The sequence below is a fragment of the Staurois parvus genome, unplaced genomic scaffold (genome assembly GCF_062004578.1).
Source record: "Staurois parvus isolate SC_StPar_1 unplaced genomic scaffold, SC_StPar_1.0 ptg000772l, whole genome shotgun sequence".
NCBI classification, from domain to species: domain Eukaryota; kingdom Metazoa; phylum Chordata; class Amphibia; order Anura; family Ranidae; genus Staurois; species Staurois parvus.
In genome coordinates, this window is record NW_028318568.1 from 1189654 (window position 1) to 1206893 (window position 17240).

The 17240-nt window shown below is 40.8% G+C and overlaps 1 protein-coding gene and 1 pseudogene across 2 annotated transcripts in view; one reads left to right on the forward strand and one right to left on the reverse strand.

The window, feature by feature from the left end:
* Nucleotides 1-17240, reverse strand: part of CFAP90 (cilia and flagella associated protein 90) — a 44560-nt gene that overhangs the window by 19248 nt on the left and 8072 nt on the right. Inside the window, exon 1 of one of the 2 annotated variants that reach the window (XM_089654518.1) lies at nucleotides 12428-12666. The exons of the other annotated variant lie outside the window; for it this stretch is intronic. Coding sequence (XP_089510644.1) covers nucleotides 12428-12551 — 124 coding nt within the window. The 5' untranslated portion in view covers nucleotides 12552-12666. Of the gene's footprint in view, nucleotides 1-12427; nucleotides 12667-17240 lie in introns of those variants that run through there. 2 annotated transcript variants of the gene reach the window in all.
* LOC149444789 (uncharacterized) lies at nucleotides 13023-13774 on the forward strand (annotated as a pseudogene).

Here is a 17240-nt window from a genome sequence, read left to right on the forward strand (position 1 = left end):
ACGTCATCCTTACAAATAACAAGCAAGTGCATTTCTTTTGTCTGTGCACCAATTATGAGTGCACAGTCTTTGTTAAACTACATTTCTGAATCTTAAAGTGATGGGAGAGATGGAAGTTTCCACAATCAAATGCACAACCTTGATATAGAACAGCATAGCATGTCTTGGGTTTAGTGTCCTGTATGTAAGTAGTCAGTTTAGGTTTCATTCCTAAAGAAGGCATTAAGAGGTTTCCCAAATTGAACAGTGAAACCAGCGAGTGAAAGCCAGAGTCTGCAGAAGATGAGGATCAGCCAATTAAGTGCTACAGGGCATGGTCTGGGACACTGCTAAGTGTTCGCTTGCAAGCTACTGAAACTGTCTTGAGAGATAACTGTGTGTAAGTGAATGGCAACGATTCCCCTCTTCACTTTATATCTGGCCCTCCAGGTTTAACACGGAAGTCTCCCATGGTCCAGGAATGGGGCCTTACAGGTTCACATTATTAGACATTTCTTCAATGTCATAAAATATTATCAGAATTGAAATACATGTTATCCAAAACAGCTTGCTATGATTTAGAAAACAACGCCAGATTTCCATCTAATGTCTGACACTAACCCAGTAACAAAAAAAACAAAACAAAACTATAAAGTAACAATTAGGCCAAAATAACTGCTGCTAAAAAAAGAATTATTAATTCATGCCTGGATTAACATTTAGGGTGGTTGGCCATTTAGATCATTTATCCTGGGCACGGTTTGCTGGAATTTGCTCTGTTGTGTTCAACAAAGCATAAATGCTAAAGAAATAGGCGATTTCTGAAAAAAAAGAAAAGAAACTGCAGCAGCACAACCATCTATTATACAAATTAGTATCTGCTGTATTTGTGCAAGTGAAAGTTGCAATTCCTTTGCTCAGCAACAGTTTTATACAGTTAAATATTCTTCTGCATAAGCCATGCTTATCTTTCAGCCTCCCAGAGTTCCAATCTTATTGGGACACTTACACTGAAGTTTTTAGGTAATCACAAACATTTTCAATAAACAATCAAATTATAAAGATAAATGCAGCCCACCACCAGCAGTTCCTATTGACACTATTACATTTTCTTACGTGTTGGTTGTTTTTGAAGTTGAACACTGGTTGAAAGTGGTTTAAATTAAAACAAAATGCCATGTGTGGGGCCAACATTGGAGTTGTTTCACCTCCTGATATATGGCAGGAGAAAGCACAATACAGAACGCATGCAACCCACTAAATAACCCTGACCTGGCTGGTAATGCTGCTCTTTAATATAAGAGAAACCATGGCTGGAGCCCTTCAATTGGACACACCAGAGCAGTACATGACAGGGGAAAGAGAACACAGTATTGTTTTCTGTTAAATTGATAGTATGGAAGATATGCTAATAGAAGATGAACAGATGTGTTACACAAACTAATCGGTAATATGTTCAGTCTTAATGTTGTGATCATCAGCACTGGTTATAAGCCCCAAAGGAAATTATACACGACCATAACGTAGAACTACAGGCAACACATTTTTTTTTCCCATTTTCGATAGAGTAAGGGAGGGTTATACACCCTGTAAGGTTTATTTGGATTAGCATGTTGGATCAGGCACTTTCGATTGCGGCTAGAAAATCACGTGTCGCAGCTGGCACACTAATGATGCGGAAAATAACGATTTGATAATTGACACATATTTTGTTTGGTTTTCAACTCGTCTGTGGCTATTCCTAGTCCTGAAACAATTAAAAAGATTAAGATATATTCAATTTAAAAAAATCAATTCCATAGCGTTTTCAAAAAGGAATTCAGCAGTGGCAGTTTACCTATTTTTCTTGTGACATATTTAGAATATGTAAAACTAAACCTGCCCATCCTTTACAACAAAGAAATCTGCCATCTTAGCCTTTTTGTTTGATCTGCAGTTGCCATAGTGTTCCACATGTAATCAGTTATAACATCAGCCATTTGATGGCTAGGGAGCACAAGCAGCTGTGACAGTTTACTCACTGCATACTTTAAAGTGGAATTCAAATCTAGAACTAACCACATAAAACAGCTCCCAACCCCCTCCTGCATGTACTTATTCTCAGAATGCTTCAGTCTAGTATCTTCATCTCCACATCAGCCACCAGCTTCAGGGGATGGGAGAGATTGCCAAGAATGAATGGAATGCATGGCCAGTGATATCACCTTTAGGCTTACTATGGGGCATCAGATGTTAGCTGTCTCTCCTCTGCCCTGAAGCCGGCTGCATGACCAGACCAGAGTGCCTTGAGAATAGGCAAGTATATGCATCTTCCTTCTACAGGATAGTTAGTATACTGTAAGTGTTGGGGAAGGGAGCAGTTTCAGGCTTCATGCACACAGGACATTTTTGCAGCTCCTCCTAGGGGCATCAAGTGCTCTTCTTTCCTGCCTCTAAACTCCCCTGCATGTTAGCCTATGAGTCCATGCACACATAGACTTTTACTAGCGTTTAGTGTCAGGAGAGTTCAGAGTCAAGGAAAATAAAAACCTACTGCCAGAGTGTCCAGGAACAGCAGCGTTTGGGCATACAAAAAGGCTTAATGCTTGTAAAAACGCATCCAAATGAGCCTAGACGTGTTAAATTATTTATTCTGGCCAATTAAATTAATTAATTTAATTGGCCAGAATAAATAATTATTATTTACAGGAATTATTAATTACAGGAATTATGCAAAGCGCATAATTCCTGTAATTGCGCATAATTCCTGTAATTGCGACTAAATGCTTGTAAAAGCATTAGACACTTTTACAAGCATCTGCTGGCTTATAGGAGAGTTAAAAAAAAAAAAGAAGAAGCCCTGTGTGCATGAGGCCTTAAGCTTAATTAGTTCTAGACTTGAATTCCACTTTTAATTAACTGTTTTGGGAAACAGTTAAATCAGTGGGTTTAGTTACGCTTTAAAGAAGAATTGTCCTAACTATAGTAGTGAGTAGAGCTAATTAGATTTCAGTTGACAAGCCACACAAGTAGTCTAATAGGAAGAAAATACTTTGTTTTATTGCGTTTTGTATAAAGTGGAGAAGAGTTAAAAGGATGACCAGGGGCGGACTGACAATTCATGGGGCCCCCGGGCAACTGGGGATCATGGGGCCCCTGTGTCCTTGCCCAAACTCAAAAAAGCCTATGAAAAAGGTACCAGGGGCATCTCATGGGGCCCCCTACTGACCCCAGGCCCTCGGGCAGTGCCCGAGTTTCCAAATGGTCAGTCCGCCCCTGAGGATGACTTTAGTGATTCCACCACACTATTGAATTTGTCAGATAAAGTTGTTAGTTCTTTTTATATAAAAAGGGAATGGTTAGGCAATTAAATTGAATGAATACTTCAATTGAATGAATAATTCAATGACAGCATTGAATGCCGCTATCAGAATACAATGTCCTAGCAAGGGGGGATTCCCCCATCCACCTTGTTTGTATTTGCTGAGCAAAAAAAAAACTAGCCTTCTATGGCCAGTTTAACTGACAAGCCCTATGACATATGCTGAATTCTGCATGCATTTAATTGTTTTTTTTTTCTTTTCAGCAACTTCTCTCAGCAGGTAATAATAGTTTCTGTTGTCTCAGTACAAAAAATTCACACAAACAGGAGATTCCAGATACATTTTGGGATTCCTCCTCCTGTGTAAAACAGAAGGTATCCACTAGTGGTGTGACCTGTGTAGCAATCATGCATATAGAGTGCGGTGCGGTCATCCATTTTGCTCAAAACCCCTGCATCTGGTATCTCTCTTAAACTCCAAATCAGCCTCCCTCAGGAATGTGGTCGGTGTATGTTTGCTGAGTTCAAGAAGCCTCAGCTCCCTTTACACAACCCCCTCCCCAAACAAGGCAATTGGTTCTGTTGTTGTAAGAAGACACCCCGCTGAATTTGGTAGAAAATGCTGGTATGCTTGGAGTTTGGGTGTGAGAGAAGAGAAGATCTCCCTGTGTTTTAACATCGAACTAGCAGAGGGAGATCAAAAGCATCCTGGACCTCATAAGACTTGAAACTGCTTAATCCAAGGCTGATTGGCAAGTACTTTAACCCTTTAAACTTCTTTCTGTTATCCTTTTGCTGTGCTGTTGTTCTTTGTATATATATATATATATATATATATATTGGTTACATCTTCTTTCTGTAAATATTTTTATTGCACCCTTTTGACCTTTTAGTAATAAATCTTTCTTTCTGAAAGTGTTGAACTGTTTCTATAGCTTGTTAATGCAACTTACGAATTCCTGCCTCTAAAACAGTGCTACTGTGTGTGTTTAACCCTCTGTATAACCTGTCTGCGGTGACAGTGCTATACAGACGATTATTTCAACCATCATAGTGTTATTGCTGATATTGACGAGTTTCCTCTTTCTCTGTACAAAAATGAGGTGGTGGCAGTGTGAAGGGTGTTAATTGCATAATTAACCTGACCCAGTAACAATTGCATTCAGGCTGCCGGTGCATCGATTTGTGGTCCATTAGCTGGAAAATCATTGTGCAGGGTGCAGCTGGGCGTGGCATGGTTGCTCACTTGACATCGCGGTTTTATATTGGCTAGTCCTTCGGTCACGAGTTTGGTGAGAAGGTCAGGGGTCTGATGCCGCGATCTTCACAACCTGTTCTTGAATATATATGTCCCAGTGTATTATTATTATTATACAGGACTTATATAGCACCAACAGTTTGCTCAGTGCTTTACATTACGGAGGGAGACAGTACAGTCACAATATAGTTCAATACAAGAGGGATTAGAGGGCCCTGCTCCTTGGAGCTTACAATCTAGGAGGGAGGGGATAGTGATACAAGAGGTAATTAGCTGTGAGGGATGGAGTGGTAGGGGGAGTAGGGGATTCCAGTAGTTAGCTGGGGTCGGGGTAGGCTTCCCTGAAGAAATGAGTTTTCAGAGTGCGCCTAAAAGTGAGCAGAGTAGGCGATAGCCTGATAGCTTGGGGTAGGGAGTTCCAGAGGATGGGTGAAGCCCTTGAGAAATCCTGGAGATGAGCATGGGAGGAGGAGACAAGGGGGCTAGAGAGTAGGAGGTCTTGCGAGGAGCGGAGAGTACGGTTTGGGTGGTATTTAGAGACAAGGTCGGTGATGTAGTTAGGGGCAGTGTTATAAACGGCTTTATACATCAGTGTTTTAAATTTTATCCGCTGGGCAATTGGAAGGCAGTGGAGGGATTGGCAGAGAGGGGTGGCAGATACAGAGCGGTTAGTAAGGTGAATGAGTCTGGCAGCAGCATTCATGATGGACTGGAGTGGGGATAGCCTGCAATGAGGTAGGCCAGTGAGGAGGGAGTTATAGTAGTCAAGGCGTGATATAATAAGGGAGTGAATGAGTTGCTTAGCGGTTTCCGAGGTTAGGAACGGTCGTATCTTGGAGATGTTGCGGAGGTGAAATCTACATGAGTTTGTCAGTGATTGGACCTGGGGCTGAAAGGACAGATTGGAGTCTAGGATTACACCTAGTACCCTGGCGTGAGGGGTGGGACTGATGGTAGTGTTGTTGATCTTGATGGAGAAGTCAGGGGGGGCACGGGCTGGGGGGAATACTAGAAGCTCAGTTTTGGAAAGGTTGAGTTTGAGGAGGAGGAGAGGTCCGAGGACAGAGCCTTGAGGGACCCCGACAGAGAGAGGGAGTGAAGTGGAGGTGGCAGCGTTATAGGTAACACTGAAGGAGCGCAGCGATAGATAGGAGGAGAACCAGGAGAGAGCGGAGTCTCTGAGGCCAAGAGAGTGCAGTTTTTTGAGGAAGAGGGGGTGGTCAACTGTGTCAAAAGCCGCAGTGAGGTCAAGTAGTAGGAGTATAGTATAGTGGCCATTGATTTGGCAGTTAGTAGGTCATTGGTGAGTTTGAGTAGGGCACTTTTGGTGGAGTGTAGGGGGCGGAAGCCGGACTGTAAAGGGTCGAGAAGGTTGTTGGTGAGATGGGAGCTCAGGCGATTGTTCTAGGAGTTTAGAGGTAAATGGCAGTAGGGAGATGGGTCTTAGGTTGTTCAGGTCGGAGGGGTCCAGGGAGGGTTTCTTAAGTATGAGAGTGATGTGCGCGTGCTTTAGAGGGGAGGGGAGGGGAAGGTACCGGTGGAGAGGGAAAGATTGAAGATGTGAGTGAGGGAGCATAGGATGGAAGAGGAGGGGGACCGCAGGAGTTGTGAGGGGACAGGGTCCAGGGGACAGGTGGTGAGGCGGGCTTCAGAGAAAATCTTAGTGACCTCTTCGGTGGTAGTGAGGTCAAGGGAGCAAAGTGTTGAGGGGGTTATTGTGTGAGGAGTGCTAAGTGGGATGGGTGTCTGAGCAGTGGCGAAGTCCCTACGAATTGCATCAATCTTGTTTTTTTAAGTGTTTGGCAATCTCGTGGGCAGTAAGTGAGGTACTGGGTGGAGGTGGAGGCAGAAAAAGTAGAGAGTTAAAGGTGGAGAAGAGCCAGCGGGGACTGGAGGAGAAGGAATTGATGAGGGTAATAAAATAGGCTTGTTTGGCAGCGTGAAGGGAGGAAGTGTACGTTAAGAAGGCAGATTTATAGCGGGTGAACGCTCGTTGGGATTTGGTTTTACGCCATTGTATCATTTCAATGGGAATACAGAGATAGTCTGTTGGAGGCAGCACTTTTGCTTTGTTGCAAATTACTATTGGCTTGCATCAAGGTGCAAGTGCTGCTTTATACTACTTATATAGATCAGTTAGACTAAAAGTGTTAAAGGGTAATTTAAAAAAAAAATAACAAAACATGTTATTCTCACCTTCCCTGTGCAATGGATTTTGCACAGAGCGGCCCAAACTTCATTTTCTTGGGTCCCCTGTTGGCAATCTTGGCTCCTGCTCTTTTTCCACTTGCTATAGGGGCACACAGTGTGTGCTTGCTCCTGAGGTGTATGTGTATGTAGTGTGCTTCCTTTTTTTTTGTATGAGCTTTATTTGAAGTGTACAAAATGGAAAATTTCCTATCAAATACTTACCGTAATTTTCCTTTCCTGATGGACTCCATGGCAGTATACGTATGGGTTAGTCCCGCCCTCTCTTCTCCTATAGGACCCCACTCCCATAAACCTTGCTCCTTGCCAGAGGCCGTGTTCCATAATTAGCCTAGTCATAGCATTGGGAGGGTACTCAGAAAAGGAAAATTTTGGTAAGTATTTGATAGGAAATTTTCCATTTTCCTGACAGACTCCATAGCACCATACGTATGGGAAGTTACTCAAACAAAGACTTTAATTTTCCCCTTCAACCAACAGGACTTTCAAACCAAAATTAACAGAGGATAAGGAGGCAGGCTCTACACAGTAATGAGCCATAAACATGTTGATTGAGGCCCACGAGGCTGCTGTGCGAGATGCCAAGAAGCCGCTCAAGCCGTAGCCACACTTTTGGTTGAGTGTGCAGTCACCGCCTTCGGAGGCGCCAAGCCCTTAGCTCTGTAGGCCATTTGGATGGCCTGGACCATCCAGGCCGCAATTGACCTGGGAGATGGCCAGTCTTCTTTACTCTTCCCATGGAAAAGGATGAATAGATGGTCCGACCTATGGAAGGATGCGGTGACCTGCAAGTATAGCCTTAAGGTCTCACCTATGTCCAGGGGGTGAGCGTTATCGACTCCCGAGGCTCTAAATGTTGGCAGGACAATCTCCTGGTTCTTGTGGAAGAGTGAGGTCACTTTTAGGATTATAACCTAGCATAGTAATGAGGACCACTCGATCCAGGAAGAATGTAAAAACGCACAAGGTGGTTCTCTCGTTCTGGGAGGATGTCATATGACATCCTCCCACTCTAACCGTGCATGCGCGGCTCCAGGGGGCGCAGCACAATGATCAGTGGTGCGCTGTGTCCCTCGGACACAGCGGATCACCGATCAATGGAAAGAGCCGAAGATGTTGGCTCGGTCATGTGATCAGCTGTGTCCAATCACAGCTGATCACCTGTAAATAGGGAAATGCCGGTTATCGGCATTCCTCTCCTCACGAGATGTCACGCTGACAGCTCATGAGAAGTGGAGAGCAGGTAATCGGCATCCCTTAGAGGGGACATGTACACTGATCATCAGGGCACTGATGATCAGTGTGCCCTGATGATCAGTGTAGCCCCAACAGTGCACTTGTCAGAACCCATCAATGCCAGCTGTCACAGCTCATCAATGCCACCTGCCAGTGCCCATCAGTGCCACATCAATGCCACATATCAGTTCCTACCAGTGCACATCAATGCCACATATCAGTGCCTATCAGTGCACATCAATGCCACATATCAGTGCCCATTTGAGCTGCCTTTCAGTGTCACCTATCAGTGCCAGCCAGTGCCACCTATCAATGCCAGTCAGTGACACCTATCTGTGCCAGCCAGTGCCGCCTATCAGTGCCCATCAGTGCTGCCTATCAGTGCAGCCTAACAGTGCCACCTAACAGTGCCAGTCAATGACGCCTATCAGTGCCCATCACTGCAGCCTCATTAACGCACATCAGTGAAGGAGAAAAATCACTTATTTACAAAATGTTCTAACAAAAACTAAGAAAAAAATTTTTTTTTCAAAATTTTCAGTTGTTTTTGGTTTGTTTAGCAAAAAATAAAAAACCTAGAGGTGATTAGATACCACCAAAAGAAAGCTCTATCTGTCTCGAAAAAATGATAAAAATTTCATATGGGTACAGTGTTGCATGACCGCACAATTGTCAGTCAAAATGCGACAGCGCTGAAAGCTGAAAATTGGCCTGGGCAGGAAGGGGGTATAAGTGCCCTGTAGGCAAGTGGTTAATATTTCTTTGTATGTTGTAACATTAACAAGAACCTTCTTTGGAAACACCTGCACTCAATTAGGAGGGGGTGTCACATAATTTTTGCCATATACTGTAGTATGTGAGATTGTCAGGTGTCCACAAACCTTTGGATCATATAGTGTATATTACCTCAATATAACTAGTAACTATCTGAACCAGCAAAATTGGTCATTGCACCACATTGCTATTTGGAAAACAATATACACAGTTCCTTTAATACAAATGGGTATAAAGATCCACATACAGTTAAAAATAGGCTGGGTTTTTAAATTCATAGGATATCACAGATATCGATTGCATGAACTGTTACCACACAGAGTCCCCTCACTATCCCACCCATAATCATGTCACATCTTGAAATAACAGGTTTAATATGTTACACATATTATAAATTCATATATATTTTATATTATACAGTATATATATATATATATAATATATATATATACACACACATACATATATATACAGTCATGGCCGAAATTGTTGGCACCCTTGATATTTTTCCTGAAAATCAAGTATTTCACACAAAAAAGGTATTGCATTAACACATGTTTTGCTATACACATGTTTATTCCCTTTGTATGTATTGGAACAAATATAAAACAGAGGCAGAAAAGCAAATATGACATAATGTCACACAAAACCCCAAAAATGGGCTGGACAAAAGTATTGGCACCCTTAACTTAATATTTGGTTGCACACCCTTTGGAAAACATAACTGAAATCAGTCGCTTCCTATAACCATCAATAAGCTTCTGACACCTCTCACCCGGAATTTTGGACCACTCTTCCTTTGCAAACAGCTCCAGGTCTCTCTTATTGGAAGGACACCTTTTCCCAACAGCAATTTTAAGATCTCTCCACAGGTGTTCAATGGGATTTAGATCTGGGCTCATTGCTGGCCACTTCAGAACTCTCCAGCGCTTCTTTGCCATCCATTTCTGAGTGCTTTTTGACGTATGTTTGGGGTCATTGTCCTGCTGGAAGACCCAGGATCTTGGACGCAAACCCAGCTTTCTGACACTGGGCCCTACAGTGCGACCCAAAATCCTTTGGTAATCCTCAGATTTCATGATGCCTTGCACACAGTCAAGGCACCCAGTGCCAGAGGCAGCAAAACAACCCCAAAACATCATTGAACCTCCACCATATTTTACCGTAGGTACTGTGTTTTGTTCTTTGTAGGCCTCATTCCGTTTTCGGTAAACAGTAGAATGATGTGCTTTACCGAAAAGCTCTATCTTGGTCTCATCTGTCCACAAGACGTTTTCCCAGAAGGCTTTTGGCTTACTCAAGTACATTTTGGCAAACTGTAGTCTTGCTTTTTTATGTCTCTGTGTCAGCAGTGGGGTCCTCCTGGGTCTCCTGCCATAGCGTTTCATTTCATTTAAATGTCGACGGATAGTTCGCGCTGACACTGATGCTCCCTGAGCCTGCAGGACAGCTTGAATGTCTTTGGAACATGTTTGGGGCTGCTTATCCACCATCCGGACTATTCTGCGTTGCAATCTTTCATCAATTTTCCTCATCCGTCCACGACCAGGGAGATTAGCTACAGTGCCATGGGTTGCAAACTTCTTGATAATGTTGCGCACTGTGGACAAAGGCAAATCTAGTTCTCTGGAGATGGACTTGTAACCTTGAGATTGTTGATATTTTGCCACAATTTTGGTTCTCAGGTCCTCAGACAGTTCTCGTCTCCTCTTTCTGTTGTCCATGCTTAGTGTGGCACAGACAGACACACAATGCAAAGGTTAAGTGAACGTCTCTTCTTTTTATCTGCTTTCAGGTGTGATTTCTATATTGCCCACACCTGTTACTTGCCCCAGGTGAGTTTACAGGAGCATCACATGCTTGTAACATTCTTATTTATCCGCAGTTGTGAAAGGGTGCCAATACTTTTGTCCAGCCCATTTTTGGAGGTTTGTGTGACATTATGTCGAATTTGCTTTCTTTCCTCCCTTTTTTTGTTTTGTCCCAATACACACAAAGGGAATAAACATGTGTATAGCAAAACATGTGTTAATGCAATACGTTTCGTGAGAAATACATGATTTCCTGGAGAAATATCAAGGGTGCCAACAATTTCGGCCATGACTGTATATACATACATACACACCTTGGATTATTTATATGGATTGTTTGCATTGATTGTTATACATAATTGGATGTATATAGAATATGCAGCAGCACATGGAAATGATTGTGTATTGTTTTATTCACATTTGTGCATTTTTAAGGGTTGCTTATGCACTTAATGTATTTATTACTATATTAAATATTCATCTGCTGTTAGAACTATATATGTATTTTGTATGCTGTCAATCAAGCTGGGAATCCCTGCTGTTTAAGCATCACGTAATATAATTGAGTATCTAGAAACTCAAATATATTCAATAAATTATGCATAAAATGGACCTCCTGGATTTACCATATGAATTCCCTACACCAGATGGTCTCAATGAAGATACTGAATCATATTAAAAAATTTAGTTCATTTAGTTGAAGGGTGATTTCATTTCATTTATCTGCTAGTGTTTTATGCTATGCTAAAGTGTCTACCTTTGGGATTACATTTGGGTTTTTATTCCTGCGTTTAAAAAGTTACAAATATAAAAAGTTTAGTTACAAAACATTTTACAATGTAAGAAGCTCAAACCACCTGATTGTATTTAAATTGTGTTGATATTGGTTATTGCATTTTAACTTTGGTATTCTAAGGATATCTAGTGACCATTAGCAATAATGTTGGAGTACGCAAGCTATAAATACAGTATACAGTAATACAACTCGGTTCGCGAACAGAAGAGTTCGCAAAAATTTGCTTCAGTTTGCGAACACCGCTTCAGTTCACGAACACAAGCCGTGGCCATCCTCCCTGTTCTGACATGTGGTCGTGACTTCCTGTAGGCGAGATCGTGGTCACAGACAGACACTGCAAGTGTACTGTAAAGACACTTACAGTACTGAGAAGTGTTTTGGTGTGCTTTTTAGCACATACTGTATTGTACATCCCCGTGCACACTTGCTGTAAAGCTTTTGTGTGTGAGCTTTTTAGCACATACTGCACTGGACATCCAGTATGGCTCCAAAGAAAATTCAGAGCAAGCATGCTGGTAAGAAGAAAGTGCAGAGCTGTAATGAAGGTGACAAGAAAGTGCAGAGCGGTAATGAAGGTGACAAGAAATTACAGAGCAGTAATGAAAAACGAGGGCTCTAACATAAGAGCCCGAAAGCATGGGCATGTGGACACCATCCCTTAATTTTAAAAAAAGTCTCCTCGGTAATAGCTAGGAATTAGGTAAAGGCCTCTTTAAGAAATCTGGTAGGGAAAAAAGTGGGAAGAGAATAACCACGTGACCTTGGAAAAAACCACGTGACATGGAGTATTCTGGAAGTTTTAAGGGCTCATTATATAAAGGGCACTCCATTACAGAATTCTCACAGTTGGTCTGAGTTGGCCAATGGGCTCCAGGGGGCTATAATAATAAGGCGCTCGTTTGCTCTAATCCTGACCATGAAGACCCTCATGGGGCAAGTTTTGAAGAGAGCCAGGAGCAGCGGAGGAGAAGAATGGCTGCGGTGCTCCCTTGATATGGCAGCCGAAGGAGAAGAGCGGCAGGAGCAAGAGCGGGAAGACAAAGAAAATGGGCTGGAGAACTCACCGAAGCAAAGTGCTGGCAGAGAAAGAGCAGCCAAAACGGAGCCTGTCACAGAAGAGCGGGAGTCGGTGTGGTCCCAGTGGTTTTCCGGCATCATCAGCAGGTCAAGAGGAGTCTGGACAGGCATGGAAGAAGCAGTGGACGGAAGAGCAAGTCAGCGGGAGAAGAGGAGGCAGGTTCCTTTGCCGCCGTCGCTGCTGGAAAGAGTAAGTAGGCATGGCAGTCAAGCGGCATCCCTTGGAGCTGAAAGTGAGGCTGCGGCCTCCAAAGCGGTTGCTAGGCAACAACCTTAACTCGAGCTGAGTCGGGAAAGCTCAGAGAGAAACGAGCCTGTGCGTGCAATCCCGGCTTTATCCAGTGGTGGCAGCAGAGGTCAGTACAGGGCTCCAGTGGATCCATAAATCGAAACAGCGACATCTTGTGGAAATGGTGAGTTTAACAGCTTATTAAAAAATATTAGATTCCATTACAAAACTTTCTAATAATTTAAACAAAAATGTTAGTGATAATTTGTTAAATAGTAGTCATGCTAATGTGTGGGTTAATAAAGGATAGTAATGTTAATATTAATGATAAATTGCCTAGTAATTTAGGTAGCATGAGTAAAGATAAAAATAATATGGGAATTAATATTCATTCGTCAATACCAGAAACTTGTTTAAAAGAAGTTTTGCCATGTGAAATATCGCCGCTGGGATATCATTTATCAATGCAATTAAAAGAAAAAATATGGAAAGGAGAATTTGTGGATATTCTGTCATTGTTACCCTCAGCAAAAGATTTCACAGGCAAAAATCCAACGATGAAGATAGGTGTAGAAAAATAGCAAGATCATTTCATAATTGGCTACAAGCTTTTGCGATATATTCTAGCGTGCTAGGGGAAAAAGACCCAGAGCATTGCAGAGGTTTATTCCAACATTTGGAACAAGTTTTGGAGGCCTATAAAAATTTTGGAGGATTAGGATGGTATCATTACGATGAATCTTTCTGGCAAAAACTATCTATATATCCATTGCTAAAATGTGGTATGAAGGATGTAGGCTTGTGGCTAAACTTAATATTACCTCAGAAACCGACATTTCAAAAACCACAATCTTCCGTTACAGTATCCCCTGATAAAAGGGGATATTGTAACGCATTCAATGAAAGTCAATGTAAGTGGGCAGGGTCATGTAGGTACAAACACGAATGTTTGCATTGTTCAGGTCCACATCCATTTCTTAAATGTTTCAAAAGAAGCATGGTTTTTCATGGACAAAGAGAGAATGTATTAAAAAGCCAGCACACCAGTGAATTTTGAAAACATGCGTCAATGGTGGGAAATGTATCCAAACAAGGAGACAGCTAAGTTTTATGAATGGTTTTTCGTTACCAATATTTTCAGGTTATGGATGTAATAGAAGGACACATGGCTGGTCTTTTTAAGTAACCACCTTTTCATAATTTTAGGATATCGCTGCTGGGTATTATTCCTAAAGAAGAACCGAATATGTATCGGCTTATACCCCACCTATCATTCCCAAAAGGCTTTTCTTTAAATGACGAAATAGATGACGGATTTGCATCAGTATCATATTGCACATTTGAAGAAGCCATTCATAAAATAAGAAAAGGAGCATTGCTAGCCAAGGCAGATATAAAGGCAGCATTTAGGCTATTACCTATTAATCCAGAAGCATTTAACTCACTGGGAATCCATTTTGAAGGTCAATTTTACTACAATAAAAGTTTACCAATGGGCTGTTCACTGTCTTGTGTGTATTTCGAAAAATTTTCAAAATTCTTACAATGGGCAATTGAAAAAGAATAAGGCCAGAATGGAATAACTCATTATCTGGATGATTTTTTGTTTATAGGCAATATGTGTAGACATGCTGCAAATGTTCAGTAAGGTAATGCAGCATTTCAGTATACTATTAGCAAATAAAAAAAAGATTTATCCAACCACAAAATTGGAATTTTTAGAAATATTGATAGCCACAGAAAAATGTGAATTTCGACTATCAAGAGAAAAAATAGAAAAATTGACAACAATGATAATGGGTTTTTTAAGAAGAAAAAAAGTATTATTAAAAGATTTACAGTCATTATTAGGCCTACTGGCATTTGCATCTAGAATAATGCCAGTGGGAAAAATATTTTCGCGTAGGCTTTATTTAGCGATTTCGGGTTCAAAATCTCCGTTCTCACATGTAAGATTAACTTGTGAACTAAAGGAGGATTTAGTAGTGTGGTTAAAATTTTTTGAGGAATATAATGGTCGTTCGTTTTTTCACAATGAATTTATCTTTGCAACTGATGTTGAATTGTTCACTGATTCAGCTGGCTCATTTGGTTTTGCGGCAATATGGAAATCACATTGGAGTTGTGGTAAATGGCCGTCAAAATGGATTCGAATGATCACAACAAAGAACATAGTTTTGCTAGAACTATTTCCTCTAATAGTAGCGTTAGAATGATGGGGAGAGCACTTTTCCAACAAAAGGCTATTATTACAGACAGATAATAAAGGGGTTATGTATGCAGTAAATTGTTTGTCATCTAGATCAATTTTTGTGGTAAAATTGCTTAGACATCTAGTTTTGAAATGTTTAAAGCTTAATATTTGGATTAAAGCGAGATGTCCCAGGTAAAGAAAATCAAATAGCTGACACCTTATCTCAATTCCAGATATCAAGATTCAGACAATTACTTCTTACAGCAGATTTAAAAGGTTTCGAGTGCCTAGATCACCCGTGGAACCTGATTTAAACTGAGTGATAAAGGCCATAAAAAATTAGGTATCTAACAGCACATGTGTTGAATAGTCATCTTCATGGAATAAATGGTAGCAGTTTTCCAGAGAATTGGGTTGTCAGTTTGATTCCCCATCTGATAATACAATTCTTTCTTTTTTGTGCTCGTTAATGCATATGAATTTTGCTTTTAGCCATATAGGTAAAATTTTAGCAGGAGTTTCATTTTTCCTCAAGTTAAGTAATTTTCCAGCATGTACATCATTCTTTTCAGTGAAACAAGCGCTCAAGGGTTATAAAAAACAGCATTATTCTCCAGACACAAGACATCCCATATCTATCAAATTGTTAAAAAAAGTTATGTAGGATGACCAAAGAAATTTGCTTTTCAATATTCAAATCTACACTGTTTAACGTGGCATTTATTCTAGCATTTTTTGGAGCATTATGCATATCAGAACTGTTGCCCCCAAATAAAAAGCAATGTCTGGTCTACTACTACAAAATGTGATTTTTTGGAAAATGGAATTAGTTTATTTATTCCATTTTCAAAAACAGATCAGGCTGCAAGAGAAAAATTGATCAATCTTTATACTTGTGGAGACATGGATATTTGCCCTTTCGTCATGGTAAAAAGTATTTGAATATTAGACCGGTCAGCCTTGGCCTTTTTCTGGTGCATGCTGATGCATCACCTTTAACTAAGTATCAATTTAATGCCATATTTAACAGGTTCCTGCCTGGCCTATAGCCAGATGGTGGCCTGCAAAACCCCTCGTCCCTCCGGGTGGACTCCATATTTCGTCCTTTCAGGCATGCGCAGTTTGCATGCTTGCAGAGCCGTGCAGCGGTGTGATCTGTCACCGGCTGTGTACCTCAGACACGACCGATGACAGCTCTGAGTACCGGCCCCGTTGCTGGTACCATGTGACTTGCTGTGACCAATCACAGCAGGTCACATAACAGTTGTATACAATGGATGGCTTCATTCATGCCATCCATTGTATACTAGTGTGTCTAGCTGTGAATGGTCACAGTGATCACATGCACAAGCTGGGCCAATCACAGCCCAGCTGTGTCATGTGATTAGCCGTGGGCAAATCACAGCTAAGCAGAAAAAAAAAAACCCCAAATGAATCAATGTCATTCAGGTAAATGCTTGCTTATAGCAAAGTAATTCTTTGCTATAAGCAAATTGTATAAAAAAAGATACTGATCACTTACTATGGTAACATTGTACTACTTTGGTCATAGTGAAATATGAAAAAACAATCTTAAAAAAAATTTAATAAAAAATTAAAACTAATAAAAAAATTTTAAAAAAAAGTTAAACAATTATATATTTTTTTTATACTGTCACCAGTCAGTGTCCCTGATCACCGCCATGACAGTTATATGATGCTGTACTGCACTGGTGACAGTATGTAAAATAAAATAGTGAAAATAATTTTTTTAATTTTTTCATTTTCCGAAAAATTATGACAAAAAAATTACAACTTCGAAAAACTCGCCATGCCTGTTATGAAATACATTGGACTGTCTACTTTGCAAAAAGTGGTCATTTGGGGGATATCTGTACTGTTCTGACATTCTTGGACCTCAAGAAATTAGATTGGCTGTCAGTACTTCAGGACTGATCAATATTCAGATATATACCATAGTTTGTGAACTATATAACTTTCCTACAAACTAAATAATACATCCTAATTTGGGTTATTTTCACCAAAGACGTAGCAGAGTACATCTTGGCCTAAATTTATGAAGAACAATTATTTATTTGCAAACTTTTATAACAGAAACAAAGAAAAACGTGGGGTTTTTTTTCACAATTTTCTATCTTTTTTTGTTAATTTAGCAACAAATAAAAACCCCAGTGGTGATTAAATACCACCAAAAGAAAGCTCTAGTTGTGTGAAGAAAATGATAACATTTTAGTTTGGGTACAATGTTGTATGACCGCGCAATTGTCATTCAAAGTGTGAGAGTGCTGAAACCTGAAAAATGGCCAGGGCAGGAAGGGGATAAAAGTGCCCGATATGGAAGCGGTTAAAGAAGGCATTAAAAATTAGGTCTTATACA